The 27,898-nt window shown below is 48.6% G+C and overlaps 1 protein-coding gene across 1 annotated transcript in view; it reads left to right on the top strand.

Moving 5' to 3' along the window:
- The window catches only part of GREB1L (GREB1 like retinoic acid receptor coactivator), a 108,188-nt gene extending 80,751 nt beyond the window's left edge, over nt 1–27,437 (top strand). The window contains exons 18-32 of the mRNA XM_052660403.1: nt 1,870–2,209; nt 6,640–6,755; nt 7,798–8,042; nt 10,755–11,326; nt 11,581–11,683; nt 14,182–14,337; nt 14,830–14,969; nt 17,245–17,406; nt 17,523–17,730; nt 21,625–21,790; nt 22,975–23,202; nt 24,108–24,249; nt 25,263–25,463; nt 25,761–25,899; nt 27,072–27,437. Coding sequence (XP_052516363.1) covers nt 1,870–2,209; nt 6,640–6,755; nt 7,798–8,042; nt 10,755–11,326; nt 11,581–11,683; nt 14,182–14,337; nt 14,830–14,969; nt 17,245–17,406; nt 17,523–17,730; nt 21,625–21,790; nt 22,975–23,202; nt 24,108–24,249; nt 25,263–25,463; nt 25,761–25,899; nt 27,072–27,235 — 3,082 coding nt within the window. The 3' untranslated portion in view covers nt 27,236–27,437. The remainder of the gene's footprint in view (nt 1–1,869; nt 2,210–6,639; nt 6,756–7,797; nt 8,043–10,754; nt 11,327–11,580; nt 11,684–14,181; nt 14,338–14,829; nt 14,970–17,244; nt 17,407–17,522; nt 17,731–21,624; nt 21,791–22,974; nt 23,203–24,107; nt 24,250–25,262; nt 25,464–25,760; nt 25,900–27,071) is intronic.
- Nucleotides 27,438–27,898: the final 461 nt, after the last annotated feature.

The following is a 27,898-nucleotide window of genomic DNA, read 5'->3' as shown; positions in this document are numbered from 1 at the left end:
TGCTAGGAAGCTGCCTGTGCTACAAGCCAGCATCCAGGAAGAAAGTTCATAGACCCGCCATCCTTCCGCAGGAAGGCTCCACGGGAGGCCCAGCCAAGCTCCGGTCCAGGCCTTGCTTTCCCCAGGCCTACTTTCTTGACCAGCACCTCTTCAGGTCTACGAGTGTGTCCTCTTTACCCATGTGTATGCCTTCTGTCTTCTGGCCGGGTCTTATGAGGAATAGCACGTAATGAGAGGTTTATTTTCTGCCTGCTCTGTAATTGTAAAAAAAAACACAAAAAACAGCCGAGTTGGTCTAGAGGAAGGTGGTGAGCGGGGAATGTTGGGGTGAGTCAAGGACACCCCTGCTATTTATTTCCCGGGGCTCCTTCCGCCCAGGTGGATGGGAGACCACACCACTAGGGGATGCTGTTTCTCCAGCTGGCTCCAAGCTTCCTCCATGTTTATGAGAAGATACTGTTATTGCCCTGACTCAATGGACATGAGTTTGAGCAAATTCTAGGAGATGGTGAAGGACAGGAAAGCCTGATGTGCTGCACTCCCTGGGGTCGGAAAGACTCGGACAGGACCTAGCGACTGAACAACAATTGTTATTGCTACAAGGGAGCTGACCTCAAATTAGCCGTAATAATTACTCTCTTTACTCCTTATACTTCACAGACATTACATTAGTGTATCAGTTTCCTCAACTGTAATTTTAAGTATCAGAGAAATAAGCTACCAAGCATTCAAACCCCAGGACAGCAGCAAAAGCTTAGAATTTAGGGATGATCGTTTACAACTCTGTGGATAGTCTGAGCGGACCAGTGCTTCTCAAGATACAGTGTGGTACAGATCACCCAGGGACCTTGTCCAGGCTGTTTCTGATTCCGTGCACATCGGGTAGGAGGGTTTGGCACATCTAACAAGCTCCCCGGTGGGGATGCTGCTGGTTCAGAGACCACTCTGGGAGATGCTCGGATCCCTAGACTGTCCCTAAGCCTCTTGAACTCGAGGTACCTGTGCCAGCAGGTGTTGTGAGCTCAGCTTTTCCTTCTAGTGATGTGGGCTCCAAGGTCATTCTTCTTTTTAAACTTTTTAATTTTGTGTTGGGGTATAGCCGATTAACAATGTTGTGATAATTTCAGGTGAACAAGGAAGGGACTGATCCATACCTAGGCACGTATCCACTCTCCCCCCAACTCCCCTCCCATCCAGGCTGCCACATAACATTGAGCAGAGTTCCCTGTGCTCTACAGGAGGTCTCCAAGTTCATTGTTTTTTAACAAATTTATTTATTTTTAATTGAGAGATAGTTGCTTTACAATATTGCTTTGGTTTCTGCCATACATCATCATGAATCAGCCATAGGTATATACATATGTCCCCTCCCTCTTGAATCTCCCTCCTACCTGCCATCCCATCCCACCCCTCTGGGTTGTTACCGAACCTCAGTTTGAGTTCCCTGAGTCATGCAGCAAATTTCCTTTGGCTATTTTACAAACGGTAGTGTATATGCTTCCATGCTTCTCTCTCCATTCGTCCCGCCTTCTCTTTCCTCCCCCCCGACCCACGTCCATAGTCTGTTCTCTCTGTCTGCATTTCCACTGCTGCCCTGCGAATAGGTTCATCAGTACCATCTTTCTAGGTTCCATATATATGTGTCAATATCCGATATTTGTTTTCCTCTTTCTGACTTCACTCTGTTTAATAGGCTCTAGGTTCATCCACCTTATAAGAACAGACTCAAATCCAGGTCATTCTTGAGCTCAAGCCCATCACCCACCACTATCCCCTGCCCACCCTGCTGGGTCTCCGTTCCTACTGCACAGCCCTCGCGATCCCAGGGCCCCACAGCCCCCATGCTAGTGCCCCTGTGTTCTGTTGAAGGTACCCCAGGCTGCACAGCATGGTGGTTCGCTGCTACCTCCTCATCCAGCAGTACTCGGAGGCTCTGATGGCTCTGACCACCGTGGCGTCCCTACGTGACCACAGCACACCAGAGACCCTCAACATCATGGATGACCTCCTCAGCTGCCCGGGGAAGAACCGCAGCGGGCGTGGACACATGCTCATCCTCAGGGTGCCCTCCGTGCAGCTGGCAATGCTGGCCAAGGAGCGGCTGCAGGAGGTGCGCGACAAGCTGGGGCTCCAGTACCGCTTCGAGGTGGTCCTGGGGAACCCCGCCTCTGAACTCAGCGTGGCAGCCCACTTTGTGGCACGACTAAAGGTTAGCAATGGACAGACCTTCGCTCCATTTTCTAGGACCCCCACCCCCCACCCCGTGCAGGTGGCTCAGAGGCCTGCAGTTTGCTAGAGTTTTGCACAAGTGTCACGCAATCTTCATGACAACGTTAAGGCTAAGCTAAGGGATGTGTCCGCCTTCCTAGTTTATTAAACATTCAGTCTGGGTCCCCCATGTTAGTGCATGCGTGCAGTTGGTCTTCCATGCTCTCCGACTGCAGGTGCAAAAAAAAATGCGATGACCCAATTTCACCCCCTGTTTATTGACCTTGTTCAAGATTCATCTAGCCCTCGGCCATCTGTTTTCTCAGAAAAAAAAAAAAAAAGGTAAGTTGTTCTCTCGGACCTCTGTGGGGGCACGCCTTTCAATATCATCCATTCACTGAATCTTTTCTGTCCACCCAGAGTCGGTAAAGTATCCTGTTTTCTCTTCAGGGCTCACAGAGGACGATTGCCCACCCTCTTGCATGTGGATTCCCCAACAGTTTGCTGTTTCTTTGTACTTGCTTTGGCCCCAAGTGTGGGCTGGACTGAGACTCTTCCAAGCCTGTGCATGGCTAAGTCCCCCACCCCTCTGCACGGGGAAGGCATTGCTTTTTCTGAACCCCTCCTGTCAGGTGTGGTGGGGGCGGGGGAGACTTCTTTGATCAACTAACCTAAGTCCCTACCTCATGGCCCGCTCAGATTTTTCTGGGGACTCTTCTAATCCAATGTGTCCCAGCCCTTTGACAGCACTTAATGAAATTCTGCACACAGATAGGTGCGGTACTGAGCAAGGTGCTCTATGTCTGGGTTAGATCAACATGGTTTCTGAACTTTGCAGAAACTAAATGCTGAGCTAACCTGGATGAAGAAAAGCCTAGTTTGGCACAAATTGTATAAAAAGAAAGCATGCAGTCTTAAAGGAGTTACATTCCCATCTGGGCTGCAGTTTACCAGCTGCAAAATGAGCATTAGACTGCCTGGTCTCTAAGGGCTGTAATTGGAGCATTATTATTTCATATTCATAGAGCGTTTTACAAATGTAAACCTTTGTATTGTGTATAACTACCTAACTCAAATAATCCAAAATGCAAACAAAATGTCTTGTATTAGCTTGATACACAGTTGGAACAAATAAATCTGTCTAAACATAGAAGCTCCTATATTTAGTGGAAGTTGTAACATTTACATTTCACATATGGATAAATAGATATAATGTTCACAGTTTTGAATTAAAGTCATAAACCACAATATAGCAGTATTCCTTGGATAAGTAAAAAATGAGAATCCTGAAACTCTTCTTACAATACAACTTGTTAGTTATGAGACAATTTGAATGATGCTAATGATGAGGAATCTGGACAGGCAGGTAATCAGCACTGCTCTGTGAGGTCTCGCACACCTTCTGCAGGGAGATGTTCTAAAAGGCTATGAGGCTGCAAGGTCTTCTCTGGGTCTCCGTTGGCACTGACCGGGTGTAGCTGCTTAGAGCGTCTTAGGTCGTTTGTTCAGATACTTACTAAGTCAGTGTAAATCAGCAGTCTTCAATAATTTGCCCCTGTGGGCCATAGTTTGAAAACCAGTCAATAATTGAGGTTCCTACCTGGCTGCAACGGAGAAGGCAATGGCACCCCACTCCAGTACTCTTGCCTGGAAAATCCCATGGACAGAGGGGCCTGGTGGACTGCAGTCCATGGGGTCACTGACAGTCTGACACAACTGAGCGACTTCACTTTCACTTTTCACTTTCACTTTTCACTTTCATGCGTTGGAGAAGGAAATGGCAACCCATTCCAGTGTTCTTGCCTGGAGAATCCCAGGGACAGGGGAGCCTGGTGGGCTGCCGTCTATGGGGTCACACAGAGTCGGACACGACTGAAGCGACTTAGCAGCAGCAGCAGCAACCTGGCTGCAAGCACATCAGAATCACCTGCAGGGCTTCCAGGGGCTGCTAGGGGTGTGCCAGAAGAGATCTCAAGTGATTACTTCTCAAGCAGTTACACCTCAATTCGCATGAGTAGTGGCCAAGCACCAGCTACACAGAAGAGATTTCCAGGGACTTCCTTGGCGGTCCAGTGGTTAAGACTCTGACCTATAATGCAGGAGTGCAGGTTTGATCCTCTTGGAACTAAGATCCCACATGTGTGGGGGATGGCTTAAAAAAAAGAGAGTTTCCATATGTTCAAAATCCCTCAATCACATCGATCCATCCTTTTTATATTCCACCTTTTTATTTTTAAAAATATTTATTTTTATTAATTTATTTGTCTGTTCCGGGGTCTTTGTTTCCACACACAGGATCTTTAGTTGGCAGCATGTGGAATCTAGTTCCCTGACCAGGGATCAAAGCCAGGCCCCCTGCATTGCAAGGTAGAATCTTAACCACTGGACCAGCATGGAAGTCCCTATTTTCCACTAGTGTGGAAGTGAAAATTTGAAACATTCACATCCCTAGTAAGACTGCCATTTGGCAGGTGGTCTCTGTTTCACCTGCTGATTTCTAAATTATTAATACCAACCTTTACCACTGATGAAACAGCACCAGGATCCCTTTTGTCTCTGCTGCTGCTGCTGCTAAGTCTCTTCAGTCGTGTCTGACTCTGTGCAACCCCATAGACGGCAGCCCACCAGGCTCCCCTGTCCATGGGATTTTCCATGCCTTTTGTCTCTAGCCTTGGGTAATATCCAGTGCCTCTTTTTCCATTAGGGGGTCTTATTTTTGTGCTTATCCTTTCGGTATTGTGGTTAACTTTTAAGTGATAATACGTACTTTGGAAGGATATAAGTTTATATCTAAGTTAGTCTGTCCAGAAGGCCTGTGAAGCTTTCATTAGATTTCCTTGACCTCAAACCCCATAGGAGCCCCTAAGTCAATGCTCTCTCAGTCTTTCGTGTTGTCTTAACTGCTTCTGTAGGAAAAGCTCCCTGAGGGCATGATAGACAAGTAGAAGAACGGCAGCCATCCATCATCATAAGTAACAATGGGACAGGAAAACATTATATAGTGGGTTTGTCTCGCTCTGATTGCTCAAGAGTAAAAGTGGAATCTGTTTAATCATTTTTTGAAAATAATTCTCCTTATAAAACATGACATCTATTCTTCCATCATTATAACCCAACCTCATTCTTGCTAGAACCATGAAGTATATTTGGGGAGACCTAAGTATATTCAGGGATCTCATAAGTCCAACAAGAAGGTTTATGAGTAAAATGATTCTTATTTGCGGAAGTATTTGCTTTGACTTAGGTAATGTTCTAGTTCCCTTTGACATGAAGATATATGGAAAACTGAATTGGGGGTGGGGAGAAACTTTCTGCTAATGTCTTAATGTTTTTGACAGATTGATTTTCTAAGACATAGAAGGTCTCTCAAACTTATAAATAGTTATGTAGATCCACTGAGTTCTCCTTGGCATAAAAATATATGACAAAAGATTGAGGTTTGGGGGCTCTTCCGGTTTTACAAACTGTATGCATTTTACTTGAAATAATTGTGGGTATATTTATTTCCAAGACTGGTTTTTATAGACATCAACAACCCGTAACCAAACTCTGTTATATTATATCATATCATATCTTGCCTGATATATTTCTTTTTATCCCATGTTGGTTTTAGCAAAGGAAATTCCAGTCTGTTTTAAAATAACATTATATGCATCTCTTAATACTTCACTTCATAGTTCTTGTTCCCCAAAACATCAGAAATGTCAGTTCATTTCTTATAATAATTCCTGCTAGAAAGCTGATATAAAGCCCAGTTAGATGCTACACACTTCATAAAAAGTAGTAGAAATCACCTTATCCACTTAAGAGATGGTTTATTTTCTTTCTGCTCTAAAATAGAAAAAAAATCTGTAAGATCTTTTCACTTTCAAGCATCCTTCAAGTTGAGATTTTCTTCCTCTTGATAAATTCCTGTATTTGAGATTGTTCCATTCATTAAAGATACACATATGTGTGTATATGTACATTTCAGTTAATATATAGAGGTGATTATATATAAGTTTTGCTGTGATTATTTTATTAGTCATTTACAACCGAAATGGTCTTTTTCAATCAATCAATCCCAAGAGTCTTTCCATTATACAAAGAAAGTCTTGTACTTAAGAGCACTGAGTCAGGTAGTTTAAGTAGGGTTTCTGTAAGGTTTGTGCCATTGGTGGGATATTTCACATTGTATATTTCTTTGATGTGCATGGCTAATAGATGATATATTCATTAAGATTTCCTGTTTTACCTTATTGAGATAACATGAAAGCCCACGAGTACTTGGTGTATTCTTTTCAGTAGCAATTAAAATATATGTACACACACACACACACTTATTGGAAGTCATTTGGAAGCACAGATGTGTGTAAAATCTGACTGTAGAAACAAAAAAGGTAGAAACTCAATGAGGGGTTTTAATTTTATTGTATGGGTCCCCTTCTACAGACCTGGAGAGGAAATGAAGCGGAAGAATGGGTCCCTCGGACGTACCAGGACCTAGAAGGTCTGCCTTGTATTGTGATATTAACTGGCAAAGATCCTCTTGGAGAAACCTTTCCCAGGTACGATGCGAATCACTAATTCTCATTTTCCATTGGTTGCTTGGCTGAGCTGACGGTTAAAACTTAGCTGATGCTCACCTACTTCCTTCACTTGGCAAGTGAGAAGGCAGTTGTTTTACTCGGGGATATAAGAAATTTAGCCTTCTTGAATTCTTTCAACTTTCCAGAGATTGCCTAGCAATTTGGGGAATGAGAGAGAAGCCCCGGAGGAGAAGTGTTTATGCATGAAAGCTGGGCAGCCAGAGCTTTTTGGATGAAGTGTCTCTGTTAGGCTGCTGTTCCCTCAAGGATCTGGGGCCTATGGGTTGGAAGGCAATAGCAAGAATAGTCATTGTTGTTGTTTAGTTGCTCAGTTGGGTCCAGCTCTTTGGGGCCCTGATGGACTGTAGCCCGCCAGGCTCCTCTGTCCATGGGATTCTCCAGGCAAGAATACAGGAGTGGGTTGCCATTTCCTTCTCCAGGGGAATTTTCCAACCCAGGGATTAAACCCAAGTCTCCTCCATTGGCAGGCGGATTCTTTGCTACTGAGCCACCTGGGAAGCCCAAGAATAGTCACAGCATTCACTGAATGCTTGCTGTGAGTTAAGTGAACGTTGCTCAGTCATATCTAACTCTTTGCGACCCCGTGGACTGTAACCCACCAGGTTCCTCTCTCCATGGGATTTTCCAGGCAAGAATACTGGCGTGGGTAACCATTCCCTTCTCCAGGGAGTCTTTCCAACCCAGGGATCAAACCCAGGTCTCCTGTATTGTGGGCAGGTTCTTTACCGTCTGAGCCACCAGGGCAGCCCACTGGGTATTGCTCTAAACACATTGCCTGTGCCGTGTCAGTCATTCCTTGCAATAACTGTCAGCTGGGCACTGTTACTCTATTCCATGTGTGGAGAAAGTGAAGTGACTGTCCCGAGGCCCTAACAGCTAGGAGGTGGCAGCACTGAGGTTTACATCGAGGATTACCTGGCACCGAAGCTCACCATTTTGACCGCTGTCAGCCACACGTAAACGCTTCGCGCTTCACCAAAGACACCATTAATTTGTGCAGGTCTCTAAAGTACTGTGACCTCCGGTTAATTGATTCAAGCTACTTAACCCGTACGGCCTTGGAGCAGGAGATGGGGCTGGCCTGCTGCTACGTGTCCAAAGCGGTGATCCGGGGGCCCACTGCTGCCCTGGACCTCAGCGGCAAGGAGCAAGAGCGAACTGCGGCCAGTGAGAATGACACCGAGGAGCTGCTGATCGACCTGGAGAGACCCCAGAGCAACAGCAGCGCCGTCACAGGAACTTCAGGTCAGTACCTTCTCTCTCCAGGGGTTGGGGCAGGAGAGAGGAAGAGGTAGAATTAGGGAAGGCAGAGGCACCTGCTGACTCCCATCCAGCTTGCAGAGCAGCAGTGGCTGACCTGGGCATCCCCTCCAGACCTCAGTCCTGGGGAGACATAGTTGACAAACGTGAGTCATGAGCAGCCACAAGACATTTGCCTGGGAAGCACTTAATGAAGAGCTTGCTAATAGGCTAAATGCATGCGTGCACGCTGCATGCTAAGTCACTTCAGTCATGTGCAACTCTTTGTGACCCTATGGACTGTAGCCTGCCAGGTTCCTCTGTCCAAGGGATCCTCCAGGCAAGAATACTGGAGTGGGTGGCCATTTCCTGCTCCAGGAGATCTTCCTGACCAATAGGCTAAATACAATAAGTAAATTTCATGAATCCTCACTAACACCACGTCTCCTAGTCTCTGTACCCTAATCATCTCATCGATATTATGCATCTGATATTTGCACAAAGGCCTTCTTTTCCTTCCAGACCCTGAAGTGGTTTGTGCTAATTGGCCTAGTACCTGGCACTGAGTATGTTTGTTTGAATGAGTAAATGAGTGACTTTTCCCCCAAGTACCTAAATGGCAAGTGTTTACATACGGAAGGCTACTCTTGGACCACTGGTTGATTGGGATGATCCAGTCTACAGCCTACCAACTGCCCTCTTATTATGTTTTTGTGTGGCTGATGGCAGTGCCTGGCAGCATTATTTCCAGGGCTTCCCAGGTAGCGCTAGTGGTAAAGAACCCGCCTGCCAGTGCAGGAGACATACAAGACGTCAGTTCAATCCCTGGGTAGGGAAGATCCCCTAGAGGAGGGCATGACAACCCACTCCAGTATTCTTGCCTGGAGAATCTCATGGACAGAGGAGGCTTGTGGGGTCCATGGGGTCCCAAAGAGTTGGACACAACTGAAGCAACTTACCCCCCCCCACACACAGCATTATTTCCTTTTTTTTTTCTGATTGTGAAAGTTATAATCGAGTGTAATATAGAGAACTTGGAGAATGTAATGAAGTATAGAGAAGAGATGAAAAACGAAAATCCCACAACAGAGGGAACCAGCATTCATGTTCCTTCTGCCCCGTGTTTCCCTTCTCTTACCTCATGACACTGACACACACACACGCAAACAAACACACACACACACCCCTTCCGAATGGAAGAGGCAGGTGTCTGTGCCTGGAAGAGCATGAGAACTGTTTTACCGAGGTCTGCTTCAGTCATGGGTCAGGGCTGTACCCCCAGCCTCTAACGACAGGCTCCCCGGTTCTGCCTGGTAGACCAGTTCAGAATAAAGGAGGGAGTTTGGGAAGATGGTAAAGGGTAACAGAAGGAAGGGGAAGAACACACCTAGAAGCTTTTCCACACCAACCAGCATCAGTGAGGGAGACGAGGAAGGTGGAGTGGGGTGGGGTGATTAGAGTCCACTTCCTCCCTGGGCTCCTTAATCAGCCCCCTCCCTCCCCTCCACGTGAAGAGCTGCCCCCCAGACTCTGGATTCTGGCCTTGCTCTCATGAACTCTGATGTCTGGAGTTCCCCCTCCCCAATCTTGGAGTACCCAGGTGCTGCCCTCCTACACATACCACCCTACCCACCACCCCACCAGCCTCCAGCTGACTTTCAGGGCCCTCAGGGGGTGCTCATTGCCCAAGGCATGCAGGCCAGAAGACTCAAGGGCCTTGAAGGCAGAAGAAAACCATCACACAGAAGTCAGCTGAGCAGCAGTGATGAGGTCACGAGCCTCTGGTTACTGGCCCTTCACCTAGGAGCTCCCAAGGTTGGGATTTGCCCGCATGCCTGGGAGGCACCAGTCTGAGCAGAAAGAGTCTTGCAATTCGATTCTGGTTTGTCTTCAAACCACTTCGTTGCTCAGTGGTGTCTGACTCTGTGACCCCATGGACTGTAGCCCTCCAGGCTCCTCTGTCCATGGGATTCTCCAGGCAAGAATACTGGAGTGGGTTGCCACGCCCTTCTCCAGGGGATCTTCTCAACCCAGGGATGGAACCCAGGTCTCCTGCACTGCAGACGGATTCTTTACCGTCTGAGCCACCAGGGAAGGGTTGGGGTGGGGGACATTTGCGGTGAGTTGGCTGCAGGGGAGCAGATCTCCGGCCCTGGCGGGTAGGGAGGGAGGAGGTTACGCCCTGCTTTCCCACGCCGGTCTGGGCATCTGTGGAAGGGGCTGCACCCTGGGGAGCTTGTCCACAGCCAGGAGGGTGGGGCCTTGGACCCCAGAAGGAGGCGAGTGCCGCTGGACAGGACTTGGGTGTGGAGCGTGTATTGGTCAGGGTTCTGGAGTGATTCGGATGGCTTATCCAAACGACGTAACCAGAGGAGAGTTTAATAACCCGCGGTGTACAAAGACGAGAGGGCAGATGGAAAGAAGCAGCAGGAGGCGGCGGGGCGGTTGGCCCCAGGGCACCGGGACTACCAGCAGCCCGAAGACGTGGGGAAGATAGGACGTGGGTCCAGGTTTCTACTGGCCGGCCGGAGGAAACCGGGAATAAGTGGCCATTTCCGAGCCCACCCAGCCGCCAGGGAAGGGGAGAGGGGGCGCGAGGGGGGCGGCAGGGCGCCAGGGGCAGAGGGGCGGCCCGAAGCCCGAGCGCCGCCTGGACCCCCGGGCCTTTCCCCGGGGCAGGGGCGGCGGTGACAGCGCGGCGTGTGGGTCCGCTTTCAGGCTCCATCATGGAGAATGGGGTCAGCTCGTCCAGCACCGCCGACAAGTCCCAGAAGCCGCCCCCGACGCCCAGCTTCCGGAGCCCGGTCCCCAGCGCGGGGCTGGACGAGGGGCTCTCGGCAGGCCCGGCGGGACCCGGGGAGCCCCTAAAGCAGGAGTGCGACTCGCTGGGGCCCCCGCTGGCCAGCAGCACCACCGCCAAGCCGTCGCCGTCGTCATCGGGGCCCGGGGCGCTGCCGTGGCCCGGGCCGCCGGGCCGGGCCGGCCGGCCCCCCCAGGCCGCGCTGCCCCCGGTGGTCATCCTGTCCAAGGCGGCCTACAGCCTTCTGGGCGCGCGGCGGGGCGGCAAGCTGCCGGCGGCCGCGGCCCTGCTGCCGCACCCCGACGTGGCCTGGGCCAGCCCGCTGCGCCCGCCGCCGCCGGCGCACGCCGGCCCCGAGGAGCAGTCGCTCTACTACCGCCGCTGGACGGCCGCGCGGCCGCACCACGCCGACCACGGCAACCCGCCCGACCCCGCCTCTGGCGCGCGGGCCTGCCACCCGCGCCGGCTCCTGCTGAGCGGGCCCCCCCAGGTAAGGGCAGGGAGGGCTGGGGTTGGGGGAGTCGGGGGTAGGGCTCGGGGGCAAGGGGGCTCCGGGGTTGCGGGGTCGGGGTAGGGCGCGGGGGCAGGGGTTCTGGGCTTGGGGGGTCGGAGGCAGGGCGTGGGGGCACGGGGTCTGGGGGTGTCCCGGGTCGGGGGGCGTCGAGGCCCCACTCAGAGCCCAGGTGTGACCTCTCTTTTCTCTTTTCCTCCCCCTCCCCGCCTACAATTCGATACCCGCCCCAGGTGGGGAAGACGGGCTCCTACCTGCAGTTCCTGAGGCTCCTCTTCCGCATGCTCATCCGGCTCTTGGAAGTGGACGTGTACGACGAGGCCGAGATCAACACCGGTGAGCGCTGGGCGTGGCGGTGCGCGCTATTACCACCACATCCCGGGGCTGTCGGCGGCCTCCGGAGAGTTAGTGCAGGGTGATTGAGAAGTTAGAGGCCAGGAGCCAGCAAAGAGCTGTAAGATGCAGTGGCCATTTAGGTCGGGGTGTGACTTCCCTCCTTTGAACCCTGATCCCCACTGTGTCCCCCGAGTCGCTGGGCACAGAGGCATCTTATAAAGCCTGTCAGGTGGGTTCACGGCTCAGATGGTGACACTGCTCAGATTTAAAATTAGTAGACTGCGATGTTCTATGGCTTAAGGGTCCAGGGCACGATTTATACTCCATCAGGGTAACCTTATGTTTTGCCTGCTGGCTACAAGTGAAGGTATATGGATTACTACCCAAAGGAAAACTTCCTTGAGCAGGACAGAACCCTGGCGCCATCAACAGCCCCTTGGGGATTGGCAGAAGGGTGGAGGGGCTGGTGCTTGACAGGCCATCCCCAGCCTGCACCTCCTGCCCCACTTCTTGGCCCTGCCACCCTGCTGTCACTTGTGAGGGAGGCGGTTCCCCTCAGCCTGTCCAGCAGGGCCGGAGCGTGGGCCTGAGCAGGGGTCAGCCAGCATTAGCCCTGCAGCCAGGGGAGGGTGGCTTCGCATCTCAGAGGGACTATGGCGCTGGAGGAAATGGGGGGTGGGGTGGGGGCAGGAGTAGTCATGAGTAGACGGTCTTCCCAAGCCCTGAAAGATGAAGCCAGAGAAGAAAAAGGCCTTGCATCATCCATCACATTAGCCCTTGGAGACCTCCACTCGCTTTTCCTAAACAGTTGGACCTGTCCTGTGACCAGCCCAAGGGATAGATTAGTTCAGAGCCAGACTAGGTAAAATCAGCCATGTTTAATCATCTTCCTGTGGCTTTTGATTCAAGTTCCATCCTCTGCAGTTTACATGCATGATTCCAGACAAACGCACACAGTCCTGACTTCCCGTCCACATCTCCTTGTCTGTGTGCCCGGCTGAGCTGTAGCAGACCCCAGGCCAGCCCAGAGGGGACTGAAAGACCCCGGGGGCTGCCCAAAGCAGGCAGGGCTACAGTGCAAAGGCAGAGCCAAGCTGACCAGGAGTGAGGGGCCGTCATCCCATTGACCCCCACCTCCTAGGCTCCTGGGAAGAACGATGCCTTTAATTTTCATCTCACATTTCCACTACAGGGCCTGCAGCTGTGAGAGTCAAACCTGGCCTTTGTGATGAGCGGCACTGTTAGGCTTTATTCCTTCACCCTCATTTTGGTGCCGGTGAATGCAGCAGGTGCACTGGAGAGGCATGGGGATATGTTTTTATTAAACGAGAATAAGCTCTAACTTTTAAATACAATGCATATTTTTAAATGAAACTTAAACTTTAAAAAGGTCCAGGATGTAAAAATAAGCAGTGTTGTGCTTAAAAGGTAATAGCTGTGCTCCTAGCTTGTAGGCTTTTGGCAGAGGGGAGTTTTTTCTCTGTTTCTCCTTTTGAGGGATTCCCCAGTGGCTCAGATGGTGAAGAATCTGCCATAATGAGGTTTAAAAAATCTGGACATAATGAGACATGGGTTTGATCCCTGGGTTGGGAAGATCCCCTGGCAAAGGGAATGGCAACTCACTCCCGTATTCTTGCCTGGAGAATTCCATGGACAGAGGAGCTTGGCAGGCTACAGTCCATGGGGTTGCAAAGAGTTGAACACAACTGAGCAACTAACACACACACACACACACCCTCTACACTGTCCTAAGCTGATCTTATAGTTTTTATTGTTAATAACAAATATCACCTATTGGACACACACCATGTGCCGGCCACATGGTGTTAGCACTTTCAATATGCCATCTGGACTTCTTAAAACAATCAGGGAACCCTAAGAAATAAAGGTGCCTGCAGGTGTGAAGTCACAAGATCAGCGGGGGCAATGGCCTGGACTCAAACCCAAGGCCCCAGGCTCTCAACCTCTTTCGCATGCTGGAAGCACTTGAAGGAGCTTTAAATACAACAAGTGCCTAAGGAAGGAAGGTGGTTCTAGGCCATGTGGCCTGAGCACAGGGGTTTTACAAGCTCCAGTGGATTCTAACAAGTGACAGACACTGTGAATCTTGCTTAATGAGCCCCTGAAATCCTTTCAGCTGTCAGCATCTTAAAACCCCATGACTAAAACTCTTGTGATAGGATTCAGATCATCCAAAGTTAAACAAGATTTTAAGGACATCTGGAGGTCGGGTGTGGGAGCCTATTGGATCTCTTAGGTTTGGGAGTTTCTGGGCTGGGTGTGTAGAAGCTAATGGGAACCAGTGAGGGCCAGCATCCCTCCCAGCAGGTCTGAAGCATACTCTGCACCCTTCTCCCCCGGACTCGGGAGCTCATTTCTCAGAAAGGCCTTTGTCCACCTACCTGGGCTGTATGTTTCCCTGACACTTGGGTGAGAGGGAGGGAGGGCAGCCAGTCGGTCTGATTGGGCTGCTCTGTGCACTTTCCTTCTTGGCCTAGATCACAGCGAAAGCAGTGAAGTGAGCCAGTCAGAGGGCGAACCCTGGCCTGACATCGAGAGCTTCAGTAAAATGCCCTTTGACGTCAGTGTGCATGACCCCAAGTACAGTTCGATGAGCCTGGTATATACTGAAAAGCTGGCAGGGGTCAAACAAGGTCAGTGTACGTGGAGCCTGAAGGTCGAGGGTTCACCTAAATGAGGGCAGGAAACCTGGGGCTGTTTACTCGTTGAGAGCAGTTTGTCATACTGCTTTGCATGTCTCGTTTTATTCACATGAATGTCACCTTTTGGGCTTCCTGGGTGGCTCAGTGGTTAAGAATCCACCTGCCAATGTAGAAGACGTGGGTTCGATCCCTGGGTCAGCAAAGATCCCCCTGGAGGAGGGCATAGCAACCCACTCCAGTATTCCTGCCTGGAGAATCCCATGGACAGAGGAGCCTGGTGGGCTACAGTCCATGGGTTTGCAAAAATTGGACGTGATTTAGCGACTAAACAACAGCAAGGTCACCTTGTAATTTTCAGAGCTGCCTCTCAGGGCATAAACTGCAGAATCCTAGAAAAAGCCCTTCTGGGGGTGGGGGACTTTTTGCCGAGGCATAGGGGCTTCACACACAGCATGGGAAGGTATTTTTTGTCTCTTTACACAGAAGTGATAAAGGAACCCAAAGCTGAGGAGCCCCGGAAACGAGAAACTATGTCCATGATGCTGACCAAGTATGCGGCCTACAACACCTTCCACCACTGTGAGCAGTGCCACCAGTACATGGACTTCACCTCTGCCTCCCAGGTGCAGCCCCTGTGCTCCTGCCTGTTACCCAGCCTGCATTCTGTGTGCAAGAGAGGGAAAGGCCCAGTTTCAAGCCCTAGACAAAGGATGGCTTCTTTGGTTTTTAAAAAATATTTATTTAGTTGTGTCGGCTAAAGATGCTCTCTTTTCATTAGGCCAAATATTGTCTGCATTGTAAAGACCTGTCTTAGTTGCCACATGCAGGATCTTTTCATTGCTGCGAACAGACTCTGAAGTTGCAGTGCATGGGCTCCAGAGAGCGCAGGCTTCAGTAGTTGCAGCCCATGGGCTTTATAGCTGCCCCGAGGGACGTGGGATCTTAGTTCCCCAACCAGGAATCGAACCCACGTCCCCTGCATGGCAAGGCGGAGTCTTAAGGCGGGTCATCAGGGAACTACCAAGGATAGCTTATTCATGAGATGGAGCCACTCATTTGTGAGCAGAATGCATGAAGCAGTTGATAAAATGACTTTGGGCTTATTGGGATTATAGGCAGGGGAGAGAAAGAAACTGATTTGTGTCTTAAGTCACTTCATCAAATGGTTACATGTGTTTAGAAAGTAACTGGTATGTCTGTGATTCTGAAAAAGCTGGATATTACAGTATGTTTGGCAAAAGGGTCTCTTTCCCTCCTTCGGGTTGTTGATGAAGATGGTGTTACTACCTGCAAGTCCATAGGGTGTGCCCTGTGAGCTGTGATCTGCACAGACCCAGTCTCCCTCTTACTCCAGCGTGGGGTGGTTTTGCCCACTAGGCACACAGAGGAGTCAGAGTGTGCTCTTTTATCTGGAGAGCACTGAGAGGTAGAACACGGAAGCTGAGCAAGTATCCCGCACCACTGCACTCCTCCTTGGCCAGAGCATCTTTAGGCATAGAGGATGGGAAAGCAGCCAGTGATGGTTGTATCCAGCGCCTGTGTGGGGGCTGAGCTCCACATTGCTTCCCCACTCTATCTTCTTGACCTTTAGTGCTTGGCCCTGAACGTCTAGAACAACTCTTCCTGTCTATAGCATGTGCTGGGTGGGCACCCCGCTTCCTCCCCAGACTTGCTGCTACGCTTGAGGATCTGATCTCCATTTTCCCCAGGGAACCCAGAAGGATGTACTGGCCTTTCTGCTCTTCTGATAGAAGTTACCTTTCATACCCCAAATGGTTTCCTGTGTCACTGAAAACTTTCAGTGGACTGTTGGAAATCAGCTCGCAATGCTTTATGGAATATAGATGATACAAGCCTCTGATCTATAAATCATTAGAAAATTCATTTTTTAGACAATATATTACAAACCTTCTATTTAGTTTTTGTGTGATTACAGTACTGCCTGATACTTGTGAAGCAGAATGAAGGAGATCTTAAGGGGAGTATTACAATATTATTTTTCTATGAAATATAATATTTAGGTTGAACCTCTTGGGAAGGCTACCTGGATTCTTCTCGTGCCTGCTGACTAGTGATGCTCTCTTTTCATTAGGCCAAATATTGTCTGCATTGTAAAGACCTGTATATAATTATTCTCTGAGGTGGGTTATGAGAGAGTGTGTGAACTTTCCAGCAACTTAAAAAAGAGGTTAGATTTGTATGTGGTTTGGATGAGTCAAAAGTCTTCTGGAAGCCAGAGTTCTAGGGTAAGTGACCATTCAGACATCTTCAGCTTCCAGTGTAGCCGGGAAAGATGGGCCCACAGGGCTGTTTTAATGATGCCAATCTTAATAGTTTATTTAGGAAAAATATCATTTGACCTGACCCCCTCAGAAGAGGATCCCTCGGTCAGGAAGATCCCCTGGAGGAGGGCATGGCGACTCACTCCAGTATTCTTGCCTGGAGAATCCCATGGACTGAGGAGCCTGGTGGGCTACAGTCCAAAGGGTAGCAGAGCTGGAGATGACTGAAGCAACTTAGCACACACGCATGCGCAGAGGAGCGTTTTCCCCCATAACTGGGCAACTTTGGGAGTGTTTGGATAGCAAGACCTCCCAGAGGTATACTGGACCTCTGCAGGGCTGAGCACTAGTGATTCTAAGGTGAGAAATTGTAGTTTTCAGCAGCAGTCACTGCGCCACCCTCAGAAAGGGTGTTTGGGGTGAGAAGCTTGGATCTCGTGTCAGCCACTAAATGATGAAGTGTTTGCCTTTTCTGACACTGCACGCACAGCCAGGTCTGGCGAGAGGTAGAAGTCCAGGATAGCTGGCCTCTATCAGTAACCATCTTGAGAGGAGCAGCCTGGAAGCTTACCAACTGTGAGCTTACACGCCCTCCCTTTGCTCTTGGCAAACGCAGATGTCCGACTCCACTCTCCACGCCTTCACGTTCTCGTCCTCCATGCTGGGAGAAGAGGTGCAGCTCTACTTCATCATTCCCAAATCCAAAGAGAGTCACTTTGTCTTCAGCAAGCAGGGCAAGCACCTGGAGAGCATGCGGCTGCCACTGGTCTCAGACAAGGTAGGTGATAGAGCGTCTGGGTGCACGGCCGGCCAGCCTCAGGTGCTAGAAGCATCTAGTATCTAAGGGCTCTAATTTTTCTTTCTGGCCTCTGGCCCTTTTTTTTTCTCTTTCAGCAGAATCTGAACGTGGTCAAGAGCCCTATTTTCACCCCCTCCAGCGGTCGCCACGAGCACGGACTTCTAAACCTCTTTCATGCCATGGAGGGCATCAGCCACTTGCACCTCCTGGTGGTCAAAGAGTATGAGATGCCGCTATACCGCAAATACTGGCCCAACCACATCATGCTGGTGCTTCCCGGCATGTTCAATAATGCAGGCGTGGGTAAGGGGGCACGCGGGACGCTGGGCAGGGCTAGGAAGAGAAATACCAAGCTCCATTCCTCAGGCTTCCAGAGGGCCCCATGACCCTGGAAAGTGTCTTGTTCTGTGGACCAAAGGACTTTTGACTCTTCAAAAAAAAATTATATTTGGCTGGGCTGGCCCTTTGTTGCTGCAGACTTTTCTCTAGCTGTGGTGAGCCGTGGCTACTCTCTCATTGCGGAGCATGGGCTCCAGGGCGTGTAGACGTCAGTCGTTGCAGCACGTGGGCTCAGTTGTGGCTCCCTGCCTCTAGAGCACAGGCTTAGCAGCTGTGGCACACGGGCTTAGTCCCTCCTCCGCATGTGGGATCTTCCCCAGTCAGCAATCAAACCCGCGTCTGTGTCGGCAGGTAGACTCTGCACCGCTGAGCCACTAGGGAAGCCCTTGACTCCTCTTTACGTGAGTTTTCATTTCTCTTCATCTGCAGTCTTGCAGAATGTTTTAACTTCTGAGGACTAGCATCCAAAGAAGTCACTGATACACTGAGCACCCTGGGAGGGCTTGGGACTCTGGCCAGCACAGGCTGCAGGTGTTGCTCGCTACCAGCTGGCAGCAGGGACCTCACGGAGAGGAGGACGGCCAGAGGAGGAAGGGGTGGTTAGCAATCCAGACCCAGGTCTGGAGGGATCACTGGGGGTCATCCCTGATCTTAAAGGCACACAGCAAGTTCTCGGGGGTGCTGTACAGCTGGAGACTGGAAGCACCATCACTGCCGATGGCCGTCATCTTAAAAGTGCCTGGAAGTCTTTCCTGCTTTTCCTCTCGGGGTTTAAGGTCAGTGGGCTGATTTCTCAAGGGGACACCTGGCTGTCGAGTGTACTGACAGAGCGGGAGGAGGCACTAGAGAGAGAGGTCCAGAGCTCCTTCGTTTACCCCTGAAGGCAGGAGACCTCCAACTGGACCCAGTGTCCTAGAGCCCTGCCCTCTGCCCACTCCCTGCATCTCACTCACTTCCCGTTGGCTTCAGTGGGAACTTCAAGGCAGAGCTTCAGGAGGGCTGAGGATCAAGAAGAGCTTTAGAGCCCATTTCTGGAGTGAAGGCAGAAAAGACCCGAGTAGTGCCCTGGATCCACGTGGCCCTTCTCTCCAGGTCTCTCTCCCCTTTCCTTCTTAAGACTCTTTCTTTCTTGTTCTCCATTTCATTCCTTTTCATTTCCTTAAGTTTTAGCCTTAATATTGATTAAAATATTTTCCAAACAGGTTTATATTTTTAATGTAATTTTATTTCCCATCACTTAACATCAAATGAGGTAAGAATTTCACATATTTTTGGTCCTTCATCCTTTCCCAAAAACACATATCCCCAAACTTAACTAAAATCTTTCTCTATATTTACATGACCCTCACACCTTTCTGTGCCTAACTGACCTTTAGGAGAAAATACTTGCTCATCCCAGATTTGAGTGAATTTGTTTAGTGCCAGTTTTGCCATTTTTGTAATCATCTGGGGAGAGAAACCAACATATATGCAAATGAAGCAGCTTTTTTTTTTTTCTAATTGATAAAACAGCACAAAATTTAGCCAGTGTTAAGTGTACGGTTCAGCATTCATTAGTACATTCACGTTGTTATGCAACCAGTCTCCAGAACTCTTGTCCATCTTGCAAAACCGACTCAGTAACATCAATGGTTAACTCCCCATTTTTATTACCATTCACTCACTAATGGACCCTTGGTCTGCTCCTCACCTTCCGACTATTGTGAATGCTGCTGCTGTGGACATGAACACAAATCTCAAAACCCTGCTTTCCGTTCTTATGGGTATATACCCCAAAGTAGAACTGCTAAATCACACAGTAATTCCACTTTTAACTTTTTTTTAGGAATTGACATATACTGTTTTTCATAATGGCTTGTACATTCTTACCAACAATGTAAAATGGTTCCAGTTTTAACACATCTTCACTAACACTTGTGTTTTTTGGGAATTTTTGCTGTTGTTGTTAGTAGCCAACCTAATGGGTATGTGACGGTATCTTGTGATTCACATTTTCCTAATGGTTAGTGATGTTGACCATACTTTCATTTGCTTACTGGCCATTTGTGTATCTTCTTTGGAGAATCTATTTTTTAGTAAGGTTTGTGTTGTTGACTTGTAGTTCTTTGTATATTCTAGATTTTCACCCCTTATCAGATAAGGTTTATAAATGTTTTCCCCTATTCCATAGAAGAATGTGTTCTTTGCACAGTTTAAAATTTTTATGTGGTCCAATTTATTTTTCCTCTTGTTGCCTATGCTTTCAGTGTCATAGCCAACAAATCAACAAACTATTGCCAAAACCAGTATCATTAAGCTTTCCCCCATGTTTTCTTCTAAGAGTTTTATAAAAGCTCTTCGGTCTATTTTGACTTCTTTATACAGCATTAAGGTGAGGGTCCAGCGTCATTGTTTTGCATTTGAATGGTTTTAGCAGCTCTATCAAAAATCATTTGATCATATACGCAAGGGTGTTTCTGGGCTCTGTTTTCTGATTCCATTGGTCTGTGTCTGTCTCTATGCCACTGCTACACTGGTTTGATTACTCTAGTTTTGTAATCAGTCAAGTGTGAGACCTCCAGCTTTGCTGTTCTTTTTCGAAGATTGTTTTGGTGATTCAGAGTCCTTTGAAGTTTCATGTGAATTTAAAAATGAACTTTTCTAACAAAAGAAAAACTGATATTTTGATAGGGATTGTATTACATTTGTGGATTGCTTGTGGGATTTGTCAATAGTATTGCACCTTCCAGTCCCTGAATGTGTCTTTCCACTTATTTGGAAACACTTTCAGCGGTATTTTGTACTTTTTAGTATAGTGGTCTTTAGCCTCCTTGGTTAAACACGTATTCCAAGTATTCTTTTTGATGAAAATGAAGCACTTCTTGATTTCCCTTTTAGATTGTTCATTGTTATCATATAGAAACACAGCTAATTTGTGTTGTTTTTTGTCTGCAACTCTGCTGAATTTATTCTAACATGTGCATGTGTATAATAGTTAAGGTTTTCCTCACATAAGTCATGTCTACAGATAATTTTACTTCTTGCCAACTCGGGTGACGCGTGTGTGTGTGTGTGCGTGTGCATGCGTGTGTGTGTGTGTAATTTCTCTGGCCCTTATAATGCAAAGTATTACACGCAATTCTCTTAACAAACTATTTTCCTGGTTCCTCCATGGACTTAACTGGGGTTTTTTGAGCTTCTTTATTTCTGTGTTTTGTTTCATTTTAGGGTCTGTGTTAGTCGCTCAGTCGTGTCTGACTCTTTGTGGGACTGTAGCCCAACAGGCTACTCTGTCCATGGGATTCTCCAAGAATACTGGAGTGGAAGAAAAAAAATACTGGAGTGGGTTGCCATTCTCTTCTCCAGGGGATCTTCCCGACCCTGGAACTGAATCCGCGTCTCCTGCATTGCAGGGAACTATTTTACCATCTGAGCCATTAGGGAAGCCTCATTTTAGGGTGGCCCATTCATAAAACCTGGCTAATTCCTGATGGTCATCATCTTAATTGCTAACACTGAGTCCTCACTCACCATGTGCAGCACTGTCCTGAGCACCATACAACAGTCTATGAAGTAGACATTATCATCACCTTCTTACAGGTGGGGAAGCCTAGGCACAGGGATTCTAGCAGCACTCCTCAAAGTGCAGTTCACCAATCATCAGTGAAAAGGTCTCTGGCCCCTCATCAGACACCACTAGTGTGAGCCTTTGGTGGTGGGCTCCCGGAATCTGCATTTTAAACGATTTCCTGGATGTCCGGTCAACCCCGATGTGTACAGTCACCAGGCAAACACGCATGCGTATGGAGAGAATGTGACATGTCTGTGGGGCCTTTGCCAAGCCTGAGGGGAACATCCCAGCCTTGTGTTGCCTTCCAGGTACTGCCAGGTTCCTCATTAAGGAGCTGTCGTATCACAACCTGGAGCTGGAGAGAAACCGCCTGGAAGAGCTGGGAGTTAAACGCCAGTGTGTCTGGCCTTTCATCGTCGTGATGGATGACTCGTGTGTCCTGTGGAACATTCACAGTGTTCAGGAGCAGACCAGGTAGGGCCGGTTCTGTGCAGTTCTAGGAATGTGACATGCCACCGAGCAGGTCCTCTCCTCGGCCATCATGGCACAGGAAAGTAAACGAGGGGCACAGCTTCCCAGAGCAGAGCCACCATCTGAGACCACTTACTCTCACCAGCACTTTCTGCAGTGACTTAGGGATTTTTTCATCTAGACATTTGGTATGCCATTAAACTCCTGGACTGTTTGTGTTACCGCAGCTTTGGTCTGCTGTAAGAGTCTGTTGAAAGACACTGTGGTTTATGTAGAAAGACCACTGGCTTCTGAATTGGAATGGTTTTTAGCCCTAGCTCTTCTTCCTAACTGTCTGGATGAAAAGGAAAGTTATTCCATCTGTCTCAATTCCATCCCCTATAAAATTACGGCTGGGCCAAAACACATGGTTCTCCTCCTGGCGCAGCGGTGAGGGGATCCGTGAGGACCATGAAATGCTAAACCTGGAGATGTCCTATGCAGTAAATGAGCCCAGATGTCCTCAGCCCCAGTGAAACACTGTGCCATATGGTCTCAAGGCCCTTCCAGCTCAGACGTGTGACCCTGTGCCCTCATTTCCCTGGTGGATTTGAAGCCAGGGACATTAAGAAGTATTCCTTTATTATACCGTAATTACCAGGACTGACTGGGAAGAGTACCTGTGTGCTCCTAACCTCTGGCTGCCTCTCTTTGGTAACTCCCTGTTCATTACTCACCTTGAAAATGGGCCGGATTTCTTTCTCTGCCTTTGAGGGGTCAGCCTCACCCCAGGGGACTGCCCTAGTGGCTTCGTGGTAAAGAGCCTGCCTGCCAGTGCAGGAGGTGCAGGTTTGATCCCTGGGTCGTGAAGATCCCCTGGAGGAGGAAATGGCAACCCACTCCAGTATTCTCGCCTGGAAAATTACAGGACAGAGGAGCCTGGCAGGCTCCAGTCCATGGGGTAGCAAAGAGTCGGACACACACAAGGACGCTCACCCCTGGAAGGCAGCTTCTCTAGATCAGCAGTGACAGGCAGCATGGAAACCAGGCTTGACATCCTTGTCCACTCCAGACTAAGAGAAAGTCATCCAGCTAGTTGTGTCCTTTACAGATAGTAATACCATACAGTAGTGTCAGCTCTTCCCAAGTGACCATGTCTTCAGTGATACTGAGTGATCTCTTATGTAAACGAACTCTGCATTTCATAGCCAGCCCATGGAAACAGGAGTTTCCAGTAAGAATGTGTCCTTGAAGAGTGTCTTGCAGCACATGGAGGCGACACCGAAAATCGTGCACTACGCGATCCTGGGCATCCAGAAGTGGAGCAGCAGGCTGACTTCTCGGAGCCTCAAGGTCCCGTTCTCTAGGTGCCACGTGCACGACTTCATCCTCCTCAACGTAGACCTGACTCAGAACGTGCAGTACAACTTCAACAGGTAAGCTGGGCTCCTGGATGCACATCATCCTGCCGGTTACTGTTTCTGCCGAGCTCCAGCCTCTGTAATGTGTTTGTTCGTCTCTGAGAAACTAAGATTCTGTTTATATGGACAGAGAATGGGGCATTGCAAGCCCCCAAGTGCCCCGTCATCACTGTTCAAACTGACCCAGACTCAGTCACAAGTGCTGCAATGTGAAATGCTTAGGAAACATATTTCAGCCATCTTAATATTCCACAAGAACTGAAACAGGGACCAAATTGTTTCATCAGTGGAAAATCAGTGTGTGGACCCATAAACCTGTTCATGGTTAACCTTTCACTCGGAACTCGTAAGGTAGTCACTTCCTGAGATGTTAGCAAGACCCTGAGATCTGGATCCTGTGGGGAAAAGCCAGCTAGCCCTGGCCTTGCCTCCCGAATGAACTATGCACTTGTCCCAGAAAATCCGAAATGGCCAAGGAAGAATGTCAGAGGCCGCAAGTCCCTCTTAAGTCAACCCCCGAGCTGCAGCTCTTATAATATTCTGTAGCGATTTCACTTGTTTTAAATTTGGCAGACGCTTCATCCTGTTTGCAGCCAGGATGTTAACACTGGGAGCAGCTCTGCACTCCTGTCCCACAAAGAGTATACAGAGTACATGGTCCTGTTTCAGTTCAGGGGTGCCTAAGTAAGGGGCTGTGCCAGGTCTGGGACCAGTCACCTCAGTGCTCCTTCCTTAATGACTGTAGTGCCCCCATCAGGGCATTACAACACAAGCCGGTGCTCACGGAGCCAGCCCCACGGGGGGGAAAGGCCGGCTCTCTCTGAGGCGGTCACCTAACATCTGCCACAGGTGTTGTCTCTGTAAGTAGCACAGCTGAGAGGTGACAGTCCACGGACCCTGCCATTGTGGTTCTAATTTAGGTATTTCTGTGAAGACGTTGACTTTAACCTGAGAACCAACAGCAGTGGACTGCTCATCTGCCGCTTCAACAACTTCAGTCTCATGAAGAAACATGTGCAAGTTGGCGGGCAGAGGGACTTTATCATTAAACCAAAGATCATGGTAAGTTGGCAGGCTTGAGTCTCCTGCTGAAAATAAGATGATCCCTTAATATCTGTTTCCTGGTACCGGCATTAAGTACGTGCCACTTGACTGGAAAGTGAGGTGACACAAGGGAGGCCCCTCTTAATGTCAAATCTGGAGCCTTGTTTCCCTGAGGACTCATCTAGAACCAAACCTATGTTTTGAAATTTCAACAAATTACCTTTCTTTAGATTTAAGGCTTAACTCCATCAAAGTTTTAGTTTCAAATGTGTTCTATAAACTGGCAAAGTTAACATTTTTTACATTATTTATGTAACAGGTGAGAGAAAGGTAAATCAAATTGCTTGCTTGCATGGTCCTTTGCCAGTTTTATTTTTAAAGTAAGGCAGATCAAAACGTGTTAAGGGTTAATTCTATGGGCCTACCCTTTTCCGTTTATAAGATTTGCTGGTAGCTAGTCATTTATAGGGCTTCCCAGGAGGCACAACAGCAAAGAATCTGTCTGCAATGCAGGAGACACGGGTTTGATCCCTGGGTTGGGAAGATCCCTTGGAGAAGGAAATGGCAACCCACTCCAGTATTCTTGCCTGGGAAATCCCATGGACAGAGAAGCCTGGCAGGCTACCGTCCACGGAGTTGGAAAAGATGGACTCGACTGGCCATGCACAGTCATTTATAGCATGTGGACTATCCAGTGGAGCTTAAAGACCTCCTTGCTTTTTTTCCTGGTGCTGACAGGATGGGATTTAACCCATCCACATCCAGCAGTGCTGTAAAAAGGTTTCTGTTGGTCCTTACAATGTACATGCTAAGTGCTCAAACTTTCAAAGAAGCCTCCTTTAACATTTGCTCGGGCCCTTGCTGCGTATAAATTACGTTAAATCCAACAGGGAGAATTTCAGAACCCCAGGATGACAAGACGGTGCTGCTGCCTTTCCTGCGGGCTGTCAGGATGCAGGCGTGCTCTCCTGGCGGGGGTCACACAGTGCCCACACAAACATTTCCCATCGCTCCCTTGGCTCTGATTCCAGGTGTCAGAGAGCATGGCGCCTATCCTGCCCCTACAGTATGTCTGTGCTCCCGACAGTGAGCACACCCTTCTGGCAGCCCCTGCACAGTTCCTCCTGGAGAAGTTCCTGCAGCACGCCTCCTACAAACTCTTCCCCAGAGCTATCCGAAACTTTCGGAGCCCCGTGCTGGCCATCGACTGCTACCTTAACATTGGACCAGAGGTAAAGGGGGAGGGGCCGGGGCGCTCAGGTAGAGGGGCTTGTTCTGCATCTGGCAGTTTCTCTCATAACTACCCTTTATTACGAGAAATAAGAGAAGCTTTAGGTAGGTTAAAACATGACACACAGAGGGAGTACAAAGCTCAGATAAGCAGCCCCCTTAAGTTCCAATAAAACATGTCTCCGTTACCTGACCCTGAGAGGGACAGCTAGAAAGGCAGGCACGGATCATTCAACTGACAATGCAGAGGTTTTCCTGGCTTCTGAAATGCTAGTGTGCTCTGTGCTTGATGGTTACAGGTGGCCGTGTGCTACATCAGCTCCAGACCCCACTCCAGCAACGTCAACTGTGAAGGGGTGTGCTTCGGTGGACTCCTCTTGTACCTCTGTGACTCTTTTGTAGGTGCTGATCTTCTTAAGAAATTTAAGTTTCTCAAAGGTAAATCAAATTCAGCATCTTGCTTGTGAGTGCTGTTAGTTCCCACTGGACAAAATGCAGAGGTGAAAACCATAAAAGAGCACTCTAACACTTTTTGCCAGTAAGCTGATATACCTTTCTTTGAAAATGGGGCACTGACTTTTTTCAAATAAGGGAGTTAGGCTAAATGTGGATAAATCTAGCCAGGTTTAAAGATGTTGTCGCTGCTATTAATTTTACATAGGAATGATGCAATGCAAAGGCTTCTCATATAAACCTAATTTCAATAAAAATTAGTGAGTTACGATTCTGGAATAGAAGCCAAAGTTCCTTCAACAGGTACGCAGCATACAGAGGTTTGCTTGAGAACAAACTGCAGATTAAGCATCACAAATAACCTTGATAAGGCGACTCCTGAGGTTGGTGAAAAAAGGTTCAGTATGTTGTGTACAGCGTGCCATTTTTATGAGAACAGTGTGTGTATAAAACACATCTGGAGGTGTGTGTGTCGGGGTGGGGGGACAGGAGGAAGCATCTTGGGGGCATTTGGCAATATCTGGAGACATTTCATGTTGTCACAGGGCGGGGTGCTGCTAGCACAGAGTGGGAAGAAGCCAAGGACACTGCTAAACATACCACAAGAACAAAATAGCCCCACAATAGTCTTGTGGCCCCAGTGCCAAGGTTGAGAACCCTTGATCTAGCGGGACTCACAGAACCTTACAACGTGGGTTTTAATGCTGGTTTCCACAGCAGAAAGTCTTCCCTAGTGGCTCAGCGGTAAAGAATCCACCTGGAATGCAGGAGACCTGGGCTCAATCCCTAGATCGGGAATATCCCCTGGAGAAGTGAATGGCAGTCCACACCAATATTCTTGCCTGGAGAATTCCATGGACAGAGGAGCCTGCTGGACTGAGCAACACACACACAGACACACAGACACACAGACACACACACACGAAGGGGTGGGGTGTGGTTGGGAGGGCCTTCACTTTACACTCTTTCAAACTTTGGCATTTATATCAGTTTCTTTATTCAAAGTAAATAATCAAATGAACAGTCCTGACAGGTTACTTTTATACGTTGGTTCTCAAAAGTGTTCGCTTAGGGGATATAATCAGAGGGAGGTAAGAAAGGTTCTCTAAGTCCTTTCAACCCCTGAGCCTAAGACACATCCCTGCTCTCTCCTGAAGGTGCTACCCTGTGTGTCATCTGCCAAGACAGAAGCTCCTTGCGCCAAACAATTGTCCGCTTGGAGCTGGAGGACGAGTGGCAGTTCCGCCTCCGGGACGAGTTCCAGACCGCCAACAGCAGCGACGACAAGCCGCTCTACTTTCTCACCGGACGTCACGTATGACCTTTTGAAGAGACCAAAACTAGCAGAGGAATGCCTAGATGGGGTGGGGCAGAAATAATTATTGGGGATTTAATTTTTTCCTTTAAAGTACAATCACTGTGGAGCAAAGTGCAACATGTATTTGTCTGTTCTCCAAAGAAACCCCCCACCCCCAAATCTGACCCAGATCTCTGGGGGGCATCACTTTCCTTCACTTCCAGTTTCAGGACCTTAAATTCAGGTTAACTCCACCCTAGGTAGTTATGCAATTAACTCAAGATGTGGTCTGCCCACGGGAGCCTGAGGAGGAAATACTGTGGAGAAACCGCATGGACGCTGCGTTGTTTTTTTCTACTATGCTCTGTCAGGGGGAAAACTGACTCTTGGCGTTAGCGAGCCTGAATGTGTTATGTGAGACTCACGCCATTGGTGTGGAATTAATTGAAGATTAACATTTGAGGCCTGAGCCCTCAGTTTCTCTTCAGATCTGTACTTTGGTACAGTATTACTCAGGGGTCTGAAATGATAGAATGTAGAAGATATTTGTATTTAAAAAAAAAGTAGCCTTGTCTTTCTCTGTGCAGTGTTAGTTTATGATTTATAATCTTGTATGTATTGAAACTTTTGGCAAAATTTCCACAGGAGTTGAAAGTTTACTATTTAAACTGAACAAACACGTCAGTA

Source organism: Budorcas taxicolor, chromosome 22 (genome assembly GCF_023091745.1).
Source record: "Budorcas taxicolor isolate Tak-1 chromosome 22, Takin1.1, whole genome shotgun sequence".
Taxonomy (NCBI): domain Eukaryota; kingdom Metazoa; phylum Chordata; class Mammalia; order Artiodactyla; family Bovidae; genus Budorcas; species Budorcas taxicolor.
This window is presented reverse-complemented; position numbering and strand designations above follow the sequence as displayed.